This window comes from Chiloscyllium punctatum, chromosome 45 (assembly GCF_047496795.1).
Source record: "Chiloscyllium punctatum isolate Juve2018m chromosome 45, sChiPun1.3, whole genome shotgun sequence".
Lineage (NCBI taxonomy): Eukaryota > Metazoa > Chordata > Chondrichthyes > Orectolobiformes > Hemiscylliidae > Chiloscyllium > Chiloscyllium punctatum.
Window position 1 is genome coordinate 50,874,128 of NC_092783.1, and position 20,802 is coordinate 50,894,929.

General features: G+C 40.8%; 1 protein-coding gene across 1 annotated transcript; it reads right to left on the reverse strand.

Annotated features, from left to right (window-relative positions):
• Positions 1-275: 275 nt before the first annotated feature.
• Positions 276-15,821, reverse strand: LOC140467403 (gastricsin-like). Its single transcript, XM_072563747.1, has 9 exons — positions 15,721-15,821; positions 15,305-15,470; positions 12,805-12,922; positions 12,584-12,702; positions 10,336-10,535; positions 9,456-9,578; positions 7,533-7,674; positions 5,560-5,658; positions 276-679 (listed from the first exon to the last, which is right to left on the reverse strand). Exons 1-9 carry the CDS (start codon positions 15,789-15,791, stop codon positions 524-526), a joined length of 1,194 nt encoding a protein of 397 aa, XP_072419848.1. The 5' UTR covers positions 15,792-15,821; the 3' UTR covers positions 276-523.
• Positions 15,822-20,802: the final 4,981 nt, after the last annotated feature.

Consider the following 20,802-nt stretch of genomic DNA (forward strand, 5'->3'; position numbering starts at 1 on the left):
GACAAAAAAACTGAGTAAAATATAACTCAATGGAACCCCACTAACCTTGAGTAAAAGCTTGCCATCCATCTATTGTAAAACTCACTGGTTTAGACTTACATCTTGATACTTAGTTAAAAATCACACAACACCAGGTTATAGTCCAACAGGTTTAACTTGAAGCACACTAGGGTTCGGAGTGACGCTCCTTCATCAGGTGATTGTGGACAATCACCTGATGAAGGAGCGTCGCTCCAAACCCTAGTGTGCTTCCAATTAAACCTGTTGGACTATAACCTGGTGTTGTGTGATTTTTAACTTTGTACACCCCAGTCCAACACTGGCATCTCCGAATCATGACCTTGATACTTGGCTGTAAAGCTTTACTACAGATCTGCTGTCTATTATAGAAGCTGGCTGATTTTCATCAAAATTGAAAGCAGTGCCAAAAAGACAGTGGGCCAAAGGACAAGAGAAATGAATGGTTTGAAAAGAACCCTGCTTTATATGCTGAAATATCAAACCGAATTTGAATAAATGCTTCTTAGGCAACTGGAGCGAAGCCTATTCTGTTGTTCCCTCTGTCAAAAACAGAATAGAATGCCCCAAGGAAGACATCACCCAGAATCCACAGCGGTCCATATCGGGTAGGGGCTGGGAGGTAGGTTGGTTCAAACCCAGCGGTACAATACCCATTGTTCTGTAAGATAATGAAATGCCATTAAGTTGCTTTTTTCAACAAATCGATTAACTTAAGCAAATATGTTCTTAGAAATTTATCACTTTCTGCATCAAGCCCCCAGCTCCCATAATAGTATTTCAGTAGAATTCGAAGAAGTTAGCAATAAGACCATAAGACATAGGAATGGAAGTAAGGCCATTCGGCCCATCGAGTCCACTCCGCCATTCAATCATGGCTGATGGGCACTTCAACTCCAGTTACCCGCATTCTACCCGTAGCCCTTAATTCCTTGTGACATCAAGAATTTATCAATCTCTGCCTTGAAGACATTTAGCGTCCCAGCCTCCACTGCACTCTGCGGCAATGAATTCCACAGGCCCACCACTCTCTGGCTGAAGAAATGTCTCCGCATTTTTGTTCTGAATTTACCCCCTCTAATTCTAAGGCTGTGTCCACGGGTCCTAGTCTCCTTGCCTAACAGAAACAATTTCCTAGCGTCCACCCTTTCCAAGCCATGTATTATCTTGTAAGTTTCTATTAGATCTCCCCTTAATCTTCTACACTCCAATGAATACAATCCCAGGATCCTCAGCCGTTCCTCGTGTGTTAGACCTACCATTCCAGGGATTATCCGTGTGAATCTCCGCTGGACACGCTCTAGTGCCAGTATGTCCTTCCTGAGGTGTGGGGACCAAAACTGGACACAGTACTCCAAATGGGGCCTAACCAGAGCTTTATAAAGTCTCAGTAGCACAACGGTGCTTTTATATTCTAACCCTCTTGAGATAAATGACAACATTGCATTCGCTTTCTTCATCACCGACTCAACCTGCATGTTTACCTTTAGAGAATCCTCAACTAGCACTCCCAGATCCTTTTGTACTTTGGCTTTACGAATTTTCTCACCGTTTAGAAAGTAGTCCATGCTTGTATTCTTTTTTCCAAAAGTACAAGACCTCGCATTTGCTCACATTGAATTCCATCAGCCATTTCCTGGACCACTCTCCCAAACTGTCCAGATCCTTCTGCAGCCTCCCCACTTCCTCAGTACTACCTGCCTGTCCAGCTAACTTCATATCATCGGCAAACTTCGCTAGAATGCCCACAGTCCCTTCACCCAGATCATTAGTATATTACGTGAACAGCTGTGGCCCCAACACTGAACCCTGTGGGACACCGCTTGTCACTGGCTGCCTTTCCAAAAAAGAACCTTTTATCCCAACTTTCTGCCTTCTGTCAGACAGCCAATCCTCAATCCATACCAGTAGCTCACCTTGAATACCATGGGCCCTCGCCTTGCTCAGCAGCCTCCATGTGGCACCTTGTCAAAGGCCTTTTGGAAGTCTAGATAGACCACATCCACTGGGTTTCCCTGGTCTGACCTACTTGTCACCTCTTCAAAGAATTCCAACAGGTTTGTCAGGCACGACCTCCCCTTACTAAATCCATGTTGACTTGTTCTAATCCGACCCTGCTCTTCCAAGAATTTAGAAACCTCATCCTTAATGATGGATTCTAGAATTTTACCAACAACTGAGGTTAGGCTAATTGGCCTATAATTTTCCATCTTTTGTCTTGATCCTTTCTTGAACAACGGGGTTACAACAGTGATCTTCCAATCATCCGGGACTTTCCCTGACTCCAGTGACTTTTGAAAGATCTCAACCAACGCCTCTGCTATTTCTTCAGCCACCTCCCTCAGAACTCTAGGATGTAGCCCATTGGGGCCAGGAGATTTATCATTTTTAAGACCTTTTAGCTTTTCTAGCACTTTCTCTTTTGTAATGGCAACCATACTCAACTCAGCCCCCTGACTCCCTTTATTTGGGATATGACTCATGTCTTCCACTGTGAAGACTGACGCAAAGTACTTATTAAGTTCTCCTGCTATTTCCTTATCTCCCATCACTAGGCTTCCAGCATCAGTTTGAAGTGGCCCAATGTCTACTTTTGCCTGTCGTTTGTTTCTTATGTATTGAAAGAAACTTTTACTATCATTTCTAATATTACTGGCTAGCCTACCTTCATATTTGATCCTCTCCTTTCTTATTACTCTCTTTGTTATCCTCTGTTTGTTTTTGTAGCCTTCCCAATCTTCTGATTTCCCAGTGCTCTTGGCCACTTTATAGGATCTCTCTTTTCCTTTAATACATTTCCTGACTTTCTTTGTCAGCCATGGCTGTCTAATCCCTCCCTGGATAATCTTTCTTTTCTTGGGGATGAACCTCTGTACAGTGTCCTTAATTATACCCACAAACTCCTGCCATTTTTGCTCTACTGTCTTCCCCGCTAGGCTCTGCTTCCAGTCTATTTTCGTCAGTTCCTCTCTCATGCCCTCATAATTACCTTTATTTAACTGTAACACCATTACATCCAATTTTGCCTTCTCTCTTTGAAACTGCAGACTGAACTCTACCATATTATGATTGCTGCTTCCTAAGTGTTCCCTCAATTTAGATTTTTTATAAAATCTGGTTCATTACATAGCACTAGGTACTGAATAGCCTGCTCCCTTGTGGGCTGACAAGCTGTTCCAAAAAGCCATCCTGTAAGCATTCCATGAATTCCCTTTCTTTGGATCCTCTGGCAACATTATTTACCCAGTCCACCTGCATATTGAAGTCTCCCATGATCACCGTGACCTTGCCCTTCTGACATGCCTTCTCTATTTCCTGGTACATGTTGCATCCCTGGTCCTGACCACTGTTAGGAGGTCTGTACATAACTCCCATTATGGTTTTTTTGCCTTTGTGGTTCCTCAATTCCACCCACACAGACTCCACATCATCCAACGTTATGTCATTCAGTGCCATACATTTAATTTTGTTCTTAACTAACAAGGCAACCCCGCCCCCTCTGCCCACCTCCCTATCTTTTCGATAAATTGAAAATCCTTGGATGTTTAACTGCCAATCCTGACCCCCCTGTCTACCACATCATAATCATTCACGATGATCTGTGCCATTAGTTCATCTGCTTTGTTACGAAAGCTATGAGCATTCAGGTAAAGTGCCTTAATGGTAACTTCTTATCATTAGAGATATTGGAAGTCATAAGATGTCCTAAGTTATCCTTCATTTTTGCTGCATTCCCAGTCTGCCTCAAGTTTAAATCTGCCTGTACATATGCTACCCCGCTGCTTATCTTTCCATTTAACTCCATACTCCCTGTCGCTTTCACTTTCCCTTCCCCCCCCCAACTCAGAAGTTTAAAATCCTACTGACCACCCTATTTATCCTCTTCGCTAGAACATTGGTACCTGATCGGTTCAGGTGGAGACCGTCCCAACAGTACAGATCCCCCCTGGTTCCAAACCTGATGCCAATACCCCATGAAATGGAATCCCTCCTTCGCATACCAATTCCTTAGCCACGTGTTTACTTCCCTAATCTTCTTATCCCTATGCCAATTGGCACGTGGCTCGGGCAGTAATCCGGAGATTATGACCCTTGAGGACCTGTACTTCAATTTCCTTCCTAGAGCTTGATAATCCCCAAACACGTCCTCCACCCTAGTTTTGCCTATGTTGTTAGTCCCAACGTGGACCACAACAACTGGATCATCCCCCTCCCGCTCCAATATCCTTTCAAGCCGGTCAGAGATGTCTCGCACCCTGGCACTGGGCAGGCATCACACCATGCGAGACTCCCGATCCGGCTTGCAAAGGATACTATCTGTCCCCCTAATTATAGAATCCCCTATAACCACTACTTGTCTTTTTGCTCCCCCCTCTTGAATGACCTTCTGCACCATGGTGCCGTGGTCAGCTGTCTCATCCTGTCCAGAGCCCTTTTCCTCATCCGTACAGGGAGCAAGAATCTCGTACCTGTTGGACAAGGTCAAGGGCTGAGGCTCCTCCACTCCTGAACTCAGGTTCCCCCTGCCTGCCTCACTTACAGTCACACTCTGATGAGCCTGATCACTAGCTGAATGTGAATTACTTAATCTCCCAGGTGTGACTGCCTCCTGAAACAAAGCATCCAGGTAACTCTCCCCCTCCTGAATGTAGCAACTTTGAGGCAAATACATCAATGGAGATAGGAAGGCGGAGGAGCAAGAGGCAGGAAGGAGGGCAGGAGGATTCTGAAACATAACCAGAAGGAATCCACTTGTTCTACATCCTAATACATTTTATAACTGAATGTACTGATTATGTAGTGAGGAATAAAACTTGTCAGAGTTTAGAAAATGATTTCCATGCTTCATTCAATGTAAATACAAAGCAGCCACTAAAGGGAGCACATTGGTTATTGATCAAGGCTCAAAGATGGAGGAGAAAGTGAGGACTGCAGATGCTGGAGAACAGAGCCGAAAATGTGTTGCTGGAGAAGCGCAGCTTCTGAAGAAGGGCTGATGCCCGAAACGTCGATTCTCCGGCTCCTTGGATGCTTCCTGACCTGCTGCACTTTTCCAGCAACACATTTTCGGCAAGGCTCAAAGATGCCGTACACTAGCACAGCTTCACAGTGATCGAAATGCAATATTGAGTGCAACACGCTTACCGTGCGTGAGAGATGAGGGTGAGCGATGTGCATTGCAAGCAGAAAAGCATGATTCTCCTTTTCTCTAATGTTACACCATTAAAACAGACGTCTGACATAGCCATTCTCAACCAACTTTAATAGGGACAGGGATCGCTTGTGATTATTCTTGACATGCTGATGTTAGTCACCTCACCATTGTTTGTTGTGTGTCAACTGGCTAAGCGCTAAGGTTGGAAATTCTTCCCTCCTTGCAGCATCTCCTTCAAATATACCTCATTGATGAAGCTTTAGACCATCTGTACTAATGTTGTCTCATGTTACTTGGTCACTTCATAGAACTCACAAAGTGCCTTAGGATTTTTTATTACATTCAACAGACTGTTTAGACCTAAGATATAGTTAGTACATGCATACCTGAAGGATGTAAACTGATGGTGGAAGTGTAAACTCAGCTCCATTGATCGCAAAGGTCAAAGAAGGCATGCTGGCGATGTTGTTACAGTTGACAACAAACTGTGAAATAGAGCAGGCAACACTCATTCATGGTTGATTAGTACAAGTGGAAAACATAACATTTTTCACAAACAACCTGCCAAATAGTTTATGAAATCCAAACTGGAAATGGTGCGAATGTGAGAACCTCGAAAGGCCCCCATTATCTATTCTATATCTATCACATTAATATAAGAAAATCCACTGAGGTATTCGGTTAAGAATATAGTGTAAAATGAATGGCTTCAATATTTGATCTCTCTAGTTGTCTTAAAATCAGATCGAATAGGTGCAGAATTTAAGGTTGGAATGGTAACAAAACTGTCAACATTCATCATCATATTGAAAATGTTTATGGTGCCAGTACATGCAGTTAAATGGGGGTAATACAGAACTTTCAGTCTGTTATTCATTGCTTAATGTAAAATTCCACTTTTAAGGTCCATTCTCATTGCAAAATCTCACAGACACAATGCCCATTGAATAAGGTAAGTTTTAAATTGTGTGCTCCAAATTATAAACAGTGGTTATAAATATTGTTGAACATGCTCTGTGGGACAGGAAAACCAATTTTGCATTTGCAGAATGTCAAATGTCTCCACTCCATGATAAAATTGTCATATCTTAGACCCTTTCTGAGTTTGTCTGTATTTCAGCTTCTATCTTAAGCTCATGTGTAAATCTCAACTTTTATTTTACATCCTGTTAAATTCTAGAATGAGATGGAATGGTGCTTGTAAACCTATAACACCTGGCTTAAGGCTTGGTCCTGGAAAAACAAGCTATGAGAAGCAGATACAAGCATATGCTGTCTCTTGATGTGGGAAATCTTGCAAATCCAATGTGTACAAAGTATATGATAAAACCTATTTGTTATTTTCTAGTTTGTCATCTATGAGAATTCTTCAATTTGTTTATTTATCAGAAGACATAGTTGGAGAATGACAGCAGAAATTACAGTTCTTTGACCCTGGAAGAAGATGTGAAGTAAAGGAATACATGGTAAAAGCAAGTTAAATTTGGCCACACTGGATTTGGGGTTGTTTTCCTTAGAGAGATTGACAGGGGGCATTATTGAGATGAGGGGCATTACGAGGGGCATAGATAGAGTAAGATGAGAATAAACCTTTCCCTGTGAGGGAGGGATCAGTGACCAGGAGGTATATATTTAAGGTAATGTGCAGAAAGCTGAGAGGAGATGTGAGGAAGAACCTTTTTTTACCCAGAGGGTGTTGGGAACCTGGAACTGACTGTCTGTAAGGGTGGTACAGGCAGAAACCCTAACAGCCTTTAAAAGTATTTAAATATGCAGTTTTGATACCAAAGGCATACAAGGCTATAGGCCAAGTGCTGGAAAATGGGATGAGAATAGTTTGGTGCTGCCTGAGACTACATCTAATTAATATAAACAAGTTGAGCACTACCAACTAAATTAACATTATTAGACCAGTTCCCACAATATTTCTGAGAATGCAGCAGCCCCAATGTAATCAGAAGCACTCTTGAGGAAATGAGGTTCAATCTAATTTAAATTCAGACCTTTAAAGCTACCAGAGGGATGAAACTTTAACTCTATCATCTTGAATTGAATTCAAGTCCATGTCACAGATCTGAATTGGTACTCTAGTGGCCTAATCACTGTGTAATCCCATTCCCTATAAATACCATTTGACAATCTCATTGCTTAAAAACTACACTTAGTTAAATAGGATGTACGTGGTTTGGAAACAGACATTTTCAGTAATTAATGCAGTATTACATAATTGTAATAAATATGACCAGATATGCACTAATAATAAATTACAGCAATTGATCTGTAGTTTGTTGGCATGGTGCAACATTCCCAAATGTGCTGATGGCCCTTTGTTCAATAAGTATCTCTAACGAGAACTCACCTCACCATTCTGGTCTGATGCACCGATTTCCTGCAACAATTCCTTTAAGTATTCAATTGGAACTGTGATTAGTGATGTTCCAGTGTCAACGATAGCTTGGCAGCCTTGGTAACAGAAAGCAGGATGTCCATTGAGAAGCACACTGCAAGAGACAAGTGTTTATTATATTTCTGGAAGCAAAACCAAAGCAGTTACTTGGGAATGCAGTGCAGTTGAGCAATACGTAGAATCACAAAATCATCACAGAATTATATAGCATACAACAGGACAATTTGGCCCATCATGCAATTGCAGGCTACTCAAATGACCTACCCAATTAGTCCCACATGCTGTACAAAGGATTTCCCATTTCTACATTCTGTTGAGTACATCTGAAAAGTTTTTCCTATTTCCCATCCAAGCCATCATTACTGCTTTGCTGGATGAGAGGCAATATAAGAGGCAGTTTTGTGCCATATACACACTGTCAATGTATTATCACAAACTGCCCTAACTTATTTCATACAAACTCCTGGCAATCAAAATGTGACTTTCATGGAATTTTGTGATTTTGCTTAAATTTAATGTGAAGCACAATTCCTGAACTAATTGTAAACCTTTCTGTAGTACAGTAATACATAACAGCCATGAGCATAGCGAAAGGCAAGTGGCCTTACTCCTGTTATTTTTCTGTATGTTTCTACATTTGATCATTTCAGAAAAACGAAAGAAAAGTTAGTCAGAAGTATTGGCATTCATAGAGCTCCATGCTGGAATCAGTTTTTATCAATATAAAAATTCCATAAACTTCAAGCCTGCAAAAGAAATTCTGTTAATTCCAAATATGGGTTGCTATTCCCTAATCTGGCAGCCTCTGCTCCATCAACCTCGGTGGTTTGATACGCACAGTCGTTCTGGTTTTCTCTATAGTGGCTGTGCATCAAACTTTACTCATATTACTTCTTGACCAGTTTGGATATTCTAAATCCTAATTTCTGGTTTTCAACTAGTAAATCTTTCATCCAACAGGCTGATTGATACAAGTCAAGGTGAGTTTGCAATTTTTAATGTATTTGTGCATTGGACACACTTGACCTCCCATGGTTTTGCAAATTCTCAGTTCTGGCAAAGGACAAATCAAGAGGCTGCTAGATTAAGGATGTACCTTCTATTATGAATGTTAAAAAAAGGTCCCCCTTAAATTAAGCAATACAATTAAAAAGTTGATCCAAGCAAATTGTGCCTTTTGCTTGAGAGTTGAAACTCTATGTGATGTGATTTGGGACTTTAGGATGGAAGACAGCCATTAGAGAGGTGTATGCAGTGGGTGGTTTCCTTTTACAACAAGTGATTAAAGAAAATAATACAAATATGACTAGATTCAAGAGGTAGCTAGGTTTATTGAGGGGAAAGAATGAAGAGGTTTGAATATATTCAAGATTGAATGTATGAATGCATAAGATTCAGTTTAGTTTAACTTTGTGTGTGCGTGTGTGTGGTGGGGGGAGGGGTCGGTGTTGGTTATTCCCACTTTCCTTTTAACACAAGTTCCTTGTTTCCCTGAATGAAATCTCAAGTGCTGTATAAAATATGGGAGCACAACGAAAACAGTTTCAAATACGAGTGCATTGATTCTCAATGCATTTTCTCTCTCTTGCAGCAGCCAGCAATCCAATTTTTATGACTAGTAAATATCTATTAAAATAGCAGATAAAAGAAATTCATACAAATATTTGATGGCACATATGCTGGTAACTGCACAGTATTGTTTTGAAGTTAGAATTTTATTTTGCAAAATTAATAAAAACATTTTTAAAAAGTGAAACAACAATGCTGCTTGTTTTGAAACATGTGACCAAAGTGCACTGTTATCCTCTGGGGACTTGGTAGCCAGTACCAGAGTATTGAGTGAACTGTATTGTTCCCGACATTCCCATCACTTACCCTTGAATGGCAATGTTCCAGTATACTTCTTGAATAACAGGAGCCCATTGAATCTGACCTGAGTAAATACCATGGTCAATCCCTCCAAATAGCACTTCACCTCCATCTTGACTATTTGCATACCTGGAAGAAATGAAATATTTAAGGGTGACTCAATTAAACTAGTGGGTCAGTGTCATACTTCTCATTCACTGTCTAACTCCAGATTGAAACTCAAATCCCTCTTACCTCCATCCTTCTGAACCAGAGGTGTGTGACTTCTTGGAATTCTCCAACCTAGAGTTGTGGATGTTCTGTCATTGAATATATTTAAGGCTGAGGTAGGGGCATTTTTTGACTCGAGAGTGGAGATGGGGATAGGATGGGTTGATGGGCAAAGGTCAAAGAAAAGCCAAGATCTTACTGAATGGCAAATCAGTTCCTGGGGGGGGTGGGGGTTGCCTTTTGCAGCTATAATTTCTTATGTTGTTGTAATTCGTGATATACAAGTCAATCTGGTCCCTTAAAATCATGTTTTTACACAATTGTGGTCGATCGGCCAATCACTGTTTTCAACTATGAAATGCTGTACGCATATTAACAAATAATCCCAATTTTTCACCCCCAAGTGAGTGATTTTCTTCCTGGTACCTTATAACTGGATGCAAGGGATCATGCAGGCAACATGGACTGTGTTGCCATGATAAGTGTGAGTTTAGGACAATTCCTAAACAGACAGCTAGTTTTCCATTTTCCATTCAACATTCAAGCTGTCGAGAATTACTATGGAATGCAAATTTTCTCACCTCTGCTTTCCCAGCAGCTTGGTGTTCTTCTAAATGACTCACAAAATGCTATTGAAAATGCTGTGATCTGTAGGCCTTTAACACTTACACATTACCTGCTCAAGTAGACCGAGAACAAAGGCTCTTCCAGTAGATTTTCTTTCAGCATGTTGTCAAACACAGGCATGGCCCCTCCTCCTGAGAGAGCTGGGTATGACAGACCGAGGATTCCATCAAATGGAGCGTAATAAAAATTACTGCCCGGCTCATTTTCACTGAGACCCAGCTCCTGTTTTGAAACTGATATGCCAGCAACCTTGAGAAGGAGAGAAATACCAAGAATTACAATGAAGTTGGGGTGAGGGTGAGAGGCGGGTGGAGTGGATCATCGGGAAGGAAAATGGACAGGTATGTCAGGTCAAAAGGGCAGTGCCAAATTGGAAGTTTGGATTTGGGACAAGGTGGGGGGAAGGGGAAATGAGGAAACTGGTGAAATCCACATTAATCCCGTGTGGTTGGAGTGTGGTGGAAGATGAGGTGTTCTTCCTCCAGTCATCGGGTGGTAAGGGTTTGGCGGTGAAGGAGGACCAGGACTTGCATGTTCATGGCAGAGTGGGAGGGGGAGTTAAAATGTTTGGCTACAAGGACAGTAGGGTTGTTTTATGCATGTTAGCTAGTGAACTGAGAGCACATGGAAGTCTGATGAGTAGTGAAGCTCCATTGGCAGATAGTGAGCTGTGTCACCAAAGTTGGAACACTTACCTGAATCCCAGTGAACTCACAGACTTGAAATCACTTCCTGATTTTGCTGTAGGTTTATAATGAATCTTTTTTTTTGTTTTAGATGCATCCATCACAGCACATTTGGTACCCATCTTGTTTCTCAATCAGAAGTTAGTGACTGTAAGCTGCACTCCAAAGTTAAAGCTCAGAACATTATACTGGCACATCAGTGCAGCATCAAAGAATGCTTCAGTATTGGAGGTGTCATACTATGAATGAGACAAGGACTACTCTGCCCTCTCAGATTGGTGTAACAAATCCCTTCAAATATTTTGAAGGTGAGCAGGGGATGTTCTGACCAATATTTCAGTGGCACAACAAATAAAAATATCTTTTGATTATATCACACTTCTGTTTTGGGAGCTTTCTATTCACAAATTGACTGCTGCATTTTCTTCATTACATTATTTCAAAGTACTGTATTAACTGTATGATGCTGTGAAATATTTGGAAGACTTGGTGGATGCTATATATTTGCACTTTTTTAAACTTTTTGACCATGAAGACAATGTTGCTGCATTGAATCGATATGAGATGATGCTTGTTAGGGATGCCCATGACCGAGTGGCACAAAATGGTTGACAACTGCCCTGAGAAGCTCAGCAGAACATGGCCGATAGTAGTTAGAGCCTGTGGGAAAACATTTGCTTCAGGTAGTCTCAGCAAGTCGAACAATAGCAGAAATGTTTAAGCAAGGCCACTGCCTGGGATGGAATGTGCGACTGTAGTCACATACATACATGAGAATATTTCACACTAGCTAGTTACTTTTCTTTAATTATTTAATCAATCTGTTACTATATTAAGAGTAGGTTTTAGTTAAAATCTTTCAAATAATCATAAATGTATATTCCAAAGTAGTTATAGATCCACTTATGTACAAAAATCACTGAAAGCATTGGAGGAAAAGATTCAAACCAGTTTCAGGTAGTAGAAGTGCCCCCCACCACAGTCAAGCCCCCCTCCCCCCCACTTAACATTACAGGGGGTACAGAGATTCTCAGACCTTGGAATGTGAATTGATTGAACACATTGAGGTGCCAACTTGTTAGCTAAAGAATTCTGACACTAGGTATAACCACATGGCTTTGTTGGGACTGATCAAAAATCAATATTCTTCTGTATTCCCTGTGATGAGAAATTTAAAAGGTCCTAATCTAATTAATTGACATTTAAACACAGGGCAGCAAGCAAATTGCTGAGATAGAATGTACCAAGGATCCAATCACAGTCGGATAACCCAGAGCTATATAACCAATAATACACATGGAGAGGGGATGTACTCTGCAGTTTCTGGGAGGGACATGGAAAATGCACCAAATATGAATCTGCTTATACCAGGGAAGAGTGCATCAACACAGCCCTATGTGGAGTGTCTTGGGTACCTTTCCCTGCATGATACCGCTGTGGTTTGCATAAACTGCTGTGTGCCTGAACTTTGTCCAGGTTGGGTTGCTCCTACAATGCTCATGCGCATTGAAGCCTAAATACTGAGACAATATCATTGCACAAATTATATCCGATTGACACATTGAAATTAGGTGTTCAGTATGTCTTGACAACATTTTGTTTAATACTTACATTTACTGTATCATATCCAAAGTATCCAGACAGGCTACCGGAGCCATAAGAGATACTGAACGTTTGTCCATTTGTTGTGAAAGTTGAAGACCGGGATGGAATAAATCGAGCATGATTCCCTAAAAAGTAAAAACTGCTTCAGAATTCATATCCTATGGAAAGGAATCTGAGTTAAAGTTCTATTTGAAGGACTAATGACTTTGTAAGTTTTCTTCACTCACTGCATGGTGCACTGTTGCAGGAGATGGATGGGACCCAAAGGTTAGATGAGCCAGTGTCAAACAGGACAGTAAAACTCTGAGGTGGAGTACCCACAGTAATGGAGCCATAGTAAAAACTCTAAACAATTGGAAAATAAGAATTAGATTAAATTTAATCAGAATTTATTGCTACACGACCACAATGGAAACCAAAACATGTCCACAAAATAAAAACAATAGAAATTCATTTTCTGGTGAGTTCTTGAGTTTATCAAAATGATAATCATGCTTTGAGGCTACTACCTGTGGTACCATGGGGTGTGTGAGGAGAGAAATCTCCCTTAAAATATGTTACAATCTGATGAGTCAGCTTGGGTCTGAAGGGGTGAAATTGACCAAGCTGCTGACCTGGAAGAGATAGATTTCAGATAATCACAGAACCAACATGTTAATACAAGGAAGTTACTTTAACATGCAAGTGATTGCAGGCACTCTGCTGCTGTTGCTGTTTTATTCATTTGGTGAAATGGTTCTTGCCAAATCAGCAGGCCGAAGAATTCTAACCCTGAGTGGGAATAGGAAAGAGTGGAAATCGTAGGGAGAGAGATTCTTCCCTGCAAAGTGATGGAGAGATTCTAATCAAGTCAAGTAAGTTGACTTACTAATGGGGAAAGTGCAGCTTCCTCATTATTTTGTGTTGATGCATAAGGCACGTCAATCTGAATGTAACTTATGGGATATAGGTAAATTAATGTTACTTCTGCAATTCTGCAATTATAATTTCTGATACAAAGTAAAATGAACTCACACCAGTGTGTAATTGTTTTAGCCAAGAGCTAAGTCATCAAGAATGGAAACAACGTGGAGGAAATATATAATTGTTTTTGCATTAGCTAAAATTGTATGTCAGAATGAAATGTGACTGCAAAACAATGGTAGACATTATGGGCAAGTAGATAAGATGTTGTGAGGGGATGAAGTTAAGCTAGATACAGCTGTACAAACAGTAGGTATAAACATCTGTTTCCCACTTTTACAGAGACAGAGGAACAAACCCCAATTAAAAGGGTCATAGGGATCAGAACAGCCTCGGGAAAGGCACAGATGGAAGGGGTAGGTAATGATGAAGAAAGAATATGCCCAACAATGACCTACAGTGGGATGAGGTCAAACGGCCTTGTGAGGCCAGAAATAAGCATTTTGTCACAGACAAGGCCAGATAAGGCAAGAGATAAACAGGAGTAATGGGTGCCGGTCTTAGGGAAGTGGAGGATGTAAACAGGGGAGGAGCAATGTAAAACAAACGAAACCAAATCATATAAATGTTGTGTATGAATTGAATTTGGTGTGTATGTTCTCTGCCTTATAGACACTGGACATCACACCCACTTGCAAGTGTAAAATAAATGACACTACTGATTCAGATCTTGTCTCAGACTGACATTATTGAAGTGAGTGAGCTTTGTTTCTCACATAACTGCATGTTGGTTAGCATGTTCTGTGAAAGTAATGTAGCCTCATGTCACCAAGTCTTATTGACCTATCTCCCAGATTAAAGAAACAAACATATGAAGGATATGCATATTTGATGGTGAAAACAAGGAGCACCATTGTTAAACTGCAAGGCCCACGTGATACAAACAGATATGTAATAGCATCAGTCTCTAGCCTCCCTTAAATCTGAGACATTCCCTGAGGGTCTGAGCAAATGTTTTCAAAGCACTTTTTTACACAGAAGGTGGTACACACATGGAATGAGTTACCAGCAGAAGTGGTTGAGGGGGTTACATTAAGAATATTTAAAAGGCATTTGGACAAATACATAGATAGGAAACATTTAGAAGGATATAGGCCAAGTGCAGGGAAGAGTGGAGTTAGAGTGGATGGATGTTTTGGCCAGGGTTGAACAATTTGCGCCAAAGGGCCTGTCTCTATGCTGTAGGACTCGATGACTTTATGACACTGTATTAGTGGTGACCTCACCCCCACCCTCACCCCCATTTTCTTGGTCTAACTTCTAACAATCCTGTGTCTTTTCCAGGAAGACAGTTTGCCCCTGCTTGCAAAATTATGGTGCTCTGAACATCTAAAGAAAGTTAATTTTAGAAGGAGTTTGAATATCGTTGGTTACTAGATGAAACACCTTAGTCTGGAAGGCAACTTCATCAAATACAAGTTTGTAACAACAGTCAATGCTCATGTTGAGGAATACTCTGGTTCTCTACTTTGAACACCCTATCAGCATTAAGCCAAGCAAAGTGTCAACTGGTAGGACAGGTAGTTAACTTAGATGCTAGCATGCAGGTCAGATCAGATCTGAGACAGACAGATTTTTAATTAGTAAGGGAATCATGGGTTATGGGCAAAAGGGAGGAAAGTGGAGTTAAGAATGATCAGATCAGATCTCATGGAATGGTACAGCAGACTCAAAGGGCTGGAAGATCCTATGTCTTTTGGTTCTGGGCTTGAAATAACCTATGACATTTCAACACCTTTTAAAATGAACTTTCTTTAAACTTACATTCATGGAATTGAGAAGTGGCTCATTTCCTGTCTGCGATTGGTAGTCAGGGTACAAAGCTCTGTATTTCAAGGCAGGATCATATCTGTGCATTTCTAAGAAATGCTTCAGCTCCCCGTTCTCCTTCAGGATTTCCCGGATAGACTTTCCCCTGTGTAAACGCATTCTGAAAGAGTAAAGAGTGAGTGCTGGTCTGAGCATCTCCTCAAACAAATTACACATCAAAAGCAGCAACATATAGTCAATCTCCTTGGAGTTTAACCAAACTGAACAGTATCAAATATATCACACGCAGGAACATTTCCTTAATTAAACCCTAAATGAGTAAACTCTATACAATATATTGGAATATAACAAGTGCCTGATGCACACAGTGATGCATGTGTCCACTGATAGAAATTTGTTTAATGACCAACCTGTAGACACACTCAGAGAGCTGAATACACATCAGTGAAAGTATCAACCACTTCATGCTGGACCTTGTCATGGGCTGCAGAGAGCTATAGACGAGCAGAAATGATTTGCACAATTTCCTCAGTTGTGCTAGAGACTGATAGAGTCTGGATGGTTTTATACCTGTGATCAATAAATGATTTGCTTCTCACCTTCATTAATGAAACGGTATCACAAACTGATAACTAAATTGTTTTACTTTTTTATATAAAACAAATAGCATTAAGATGTTTAAATAGTCTTTAACCTTGAACAAAATGATAAGGTTGAGCAATACAAGATTAAAGACTAACCAGGTAAGAATGGAACAGTTAGTCTATCATCAAATATCTGTCTTCTCTCAGACTCTAGAATGCAAGGCAACTTCAGATTCTGTTTGTATAGTTGCATGTGTTGAATTATTTAGAGGAATAAGCATTTATGTTTCCATTTTATAAATTAAGCGTGTTAAACAATTTTGCATCATAATTGAACAAGATTTGTTTGTAATAAATTTGTTTGTAAGTAATAAGAAACCTGGTTTGTGGATCTTTTTATTTTAAGTCTAAGATAAAGTAAGTATACAATCAGGAGCCAGGTAAGACAATTAACTTTATTTGGAGACCCACAGAGTAGTGGTACTAAAGAAAGAATGTGCACTCATCCCACTTCAGTTCCAATAATGTAACAACATTCAAAAGAATATGGAGGAATAAATAGCATAAATAGAAATAAATATGTATGACGTGACAGTCAATTCCGAGACGTGATTGTGAAGCGACCAAAGCTGCAACCTACATATTTAAAGGTGTTTGACATTTCTGAAGATAGGGATCTAGGATCAGGTGGTGGGGTACCTCTATTAATTAAGCATGGTGCTAATACCACAGTGAGCAATGAAATTAGTTTAGAAGATCAATATGTGAAATGAATTTGTATTGTGTTAAGAAATAGTAAAGGTAAAAAGTCAGTTGTGGAACTTATCTAGAGATCCCTTGACAACAGCTGCACAACTGGACTGAGGATGGAGGAAAAATGATGGGTCTTGTAAGAGGGGAACTGCAATAAACTCTGGTGATTTTAATCTGCACATAGGATGTGCTTTGGCATAGAGACTCCTCGGATGCTGTCTGGCCTGCTGTGCTTTTCCAGCACCACTCTAGTCTAGATTATGGCATAGAGACAGACAACTAAACAACCTTTCTACCTCTGTATTAGCAACATTGTAAAATTAAAACCTTCAAAGACCACAACAGTTACTCCAATGGTTCCTAACCAAACTTTAGAATAACCATTCCCAGATGATGTGAATAATTAATTCCAGGCATGATTTTGTGTCTTAAACAAAAGACTCAACAATTTATTAAATAGGCTATAACTTTAGCAGAGAAAAATGAAACAACAAGGTAATCTAATTAATGTCTATGGTTTAAACTTAAAGCTTTCATTTAAAGCCCCTATTCCCACATAAGACAGACAGACAAACAAACACAGTTAAGGGATAAAGCTGATTCCTTAAATGGTTTTCATGATGCGTTGTTTCACGGGCATTGATGAGGGCTCCTTGGTGATCTTCTAGAAATATTAATCCTGGTAACTTTCTCAGTTCACTCAGGTAAAGGAAGTGAATCCTCTAACTCAGGTTTCCACTTTTTGACCTTCCAGAAGCTGTGGTGGAAGATTGGGCAGGAAGCTTTCAAATCTTTATTCTGTTTGACCAGTAGCCAAATTCGTCTTCCAGAAAAGAAACAAATCCAACTCTGGTTCCACCCTGAGAGACTGACCGTCTTTTCCTGACACCTTAATTGCCATTCAATATCTGCCGTCTGCTTGAACATCGCAGACCTGCCAGAACCAATTCCCAGGTACTGAACTTGTAATATCTGTTTCAGCACAATGCTCTTCCTGGGTCACTGTGTCTGTAGGAACAGTTTTAATCAAGAATTGGCCTGTAATTAACCTCTGGGCCTAGCCTTTCATTTTATAACAAGCTGTTTCATAAAGTCCATAAGTCACCTTCAGCTCACAACTCTCAGTTTACAGCCCCAACCCAAAAATGATAAAATAATAAAAATGTGCTAATGGAAAATCAGTGAGAGTTTTAACAATTGAATGAATATTATGGAAAATGTCAGTTCTGGTAATGAGTTAATGGAATGTATTTGAGGCAATTTCAATATCAAAGTTTTGTGAAAGGGAAATCACATTTAGCAAATTTATTAGAGCTTTTTAAGAAAGTTTCAAGCTGGGTAAAAAGGAGAACCTGTAGAGATTGTGTATTTAGATTTCCAGAAAGCAAATGATGAGGTTGCACATCAAAATATATGTCCACGATATCGGGGTAATGTTTTTGCATAGATGGAGTAGCTAACGTAAAACAGTGAGTAGGGATAAATGGGTCATTTCCATGGGCTAGAGAGCTGTCACTTACAGAGTACCACAAGAATCAGTGCCACGTCATCAACTCTTAGAATCAATATTGTCACAAAGCTAGTCCCTTTTTTTTAAAACCTGTTCCTTAGCTCAAGGCGACTCTGTCCTTGATTTTTTTTTCAGAGGGGCAATAAACCAGGCTGGACTCCAAACAGTCTTGTTTGGTACAGAGATGAAAAGGATTTTGAGAGGCCTTTTGTTTATATGTAAACAGATAAGACTTCAGGCCAAAGTGGTCATGCTTTAGAAGTGACCTGCGTAAAGAGAGGGGAGTGGTCAGCTCTTACAGATAGCTGAGCTTTGCAATTTTAGTTCAGCCTTGAACTGGGAAGTTCAACAGGGAGCTGTGTGGAAATTCTCTCTCTTTTCTGCCCTTCAACTTCAACCAATAAGCATGTATTCCATTTATACTGGTTTCTAAAGGGAGTTTGCTTATTGGGACTGTTGCATGTATTGGAACAGCATAATTAAGGTTAGCTGGATAGTTTGAGTTCTGTAGGGGTTCTTTATTCTATTCTTTATGTTTCAATGTGTAGTTTTGTGAATACATTTTTTGTCTGTTTTAAAATCTAGTAATCAACCTTACTCCGGGCAAGTTTCACTGTACACTTACCAAAACAAATTGCAAAGTTAGGTCCAGGGCTGCCTGCTTAAGAATGTTTTGAGTGGTCTGGCCCAGTCCATAACAATATCAATGACTACGATAGATTGGTCTTTGACCTGGCGAGCTTTCACTTTGGTGGGGATGGAGAGTCAGTCACCACCAAATATTGCTCCCAGTCCCTCCCTCCATTTAGGCCCTGGACAATTAAAGCTTAAAGGGACCAAATGTTTGCTAATGATACAAATATAAGTAAGAAAGTAAGTTGTCCTGAGGGTGTACAAGGATTTAGGTAACTTAAGTGTTCAAGCAAACATTTGGCAGATGGAGAATGATGAAAAGATGCAAACTCATCCACTTTAGTCGAAAGAATAGGGAAAAAAAAGAGTGCTGAGGAATTGCAGAACTCTGTAGTCCAGAGGGATTGGGTGTACTGGTACATGAACCATAAAATGTTAGTATGCTGGTTGGGAATGCAAATAGCACCTTAGCATATACTTCAAGGGAAATCAAATATAAAAGGAGTTAAGTTTTGCTACAGTTGTTCATTGTTTTAGAGTGCATCTGGAATACGTTGTATAGTTGTGGTCTCCTTTCTTAAGAAAGTATATAGTTGCATTAGAAACAATTAAGAAAGGTTCATTCAACTGATTCTTGGTATGAAGGGATTTCCTTAGCATGAAAAGCTGTGCAGGTTGGGCTTATGCCTATTGGAGTTGAGAAGAATAAGACGTAATCAATTGAAATGTATAAGATCCTGATGGGATTTGACCGATGCGAAAAGATGTTTCAGCTGGTGGGGGAGTCTAGAATATCAGGATATAATTTAAAAATGATTGGTATCCTACTTAAAACCAAAGGTACAATTTTCACCTCCCTGAAGGTGGTAGGATGGAGGTGTGTATCTCTCCAGGGCCAAAAGACAGAATTATTTTTCCTTCTTGCCACATCAGACATCAAGTGCTGGGGAAAATGTCTATTGGGAACATCTTGGCGCAGCAGTAATTAAACTCCTTAAGTAGTCAACTAACCATGACTTAAGGATATCAATTTGCCACTGGCATGTTCACCTGTCTTCTCTGCAGATGACAAAGTGCAGCCGGGAAGGAGAACAGTGAGTGTACATACTCACCCTTTTACACCAACGGTCATTTGAGTGCGAGCAGCGGCCGAGTAAAAGTGAACCCGGGAGACTTTTCACCGCAGAGAGCGGCGCGAGCTGGGCGGAAGTGAGGTTGGAGCGCAGAGCTGGTCGGGAAGGTAAGTGATTAGTATTTGGGTGGGTGTGTTCTTGACCCCAGGCCCTACTTTGTAGGGCCTCCTCTAACCTAACTTTAAAGTCCACAGGTAAGCGACTCAGTGTTATTGACTCAGTGTTCTTGTTTTGGAGACGAATTGTACAGTCATGACAGCGCACGCGGTGGAACGTTCCTCCTGCAGGATGTTTGAGGTAGGGGTGACCACCGATACACCTGCCGACTTCGTCTGCAGGAAATGCAGTCAGATCCTGCTCCTCACTGAACGAGTTAGTGAACTGGAACTGGAGTTGGATGAACTGAGGATTATTCGAGAGGCTGAGAGGGTGATTGATAAAAGCTACAGGGACATAGTTACGCCGGAGAACAGAGGTAGCTGGGTAACAGTTAGAGGCGGGAAGGGGAAGAAGCAGGCAGTGCAGGGTTCCCCTGTGGTCGTTCCCCTAAATAATAAGTATACAGCTTTGGAAACTGTTAGGAGGGACAGCCTTGCAGGTGTAAGCTGCAGTGAAGGGGTCTGTGGCGTGAGGTCTGGCTCTGAGACTCAGAAGGGAAAGGGGGAGAGGAGGAGACCGCTAGTTATAGGAGACTCTCTAGTTAGAGGGACGGACAGGCGATTCTGTGGACATGGGCGAGACTCTCGGATGGTTTGTTGCCTCCCAGGTGCCAGGGTCCGAGACGTCTCGGACCGTGTCTTCAGAATCCTTAAGGGGGAGGGTGTGCAGCCAGAAGTCGTGGTACACATTGGCACCAATGACATAGGTAGGAAGAGGGGT

Bases quoted from the DNA above. Each gene is read 5' to 3' on its own strand.
- LOC140467403 (XM_072563747.1), bottom strand. From the start codon at position 15,791: ATGACAAGGTCCAGCATGAAGTGGTTGATACTTTCACTGATGTGTATT. The intron at 5,659-7,532 runs GTGAGTTCTCGT...TCTATTTCACAG, and splicing joins CATCAGACCAGAATGGTGAG to TTTGTTGTCAACTGTAACAA. The intron at 680-5,559 runs GTATGCATGTAC...ATTATCTTACAG, and splicing joins CATCAGTTTACATCCTTCAG to AACAATGGGTATTGTACCGC.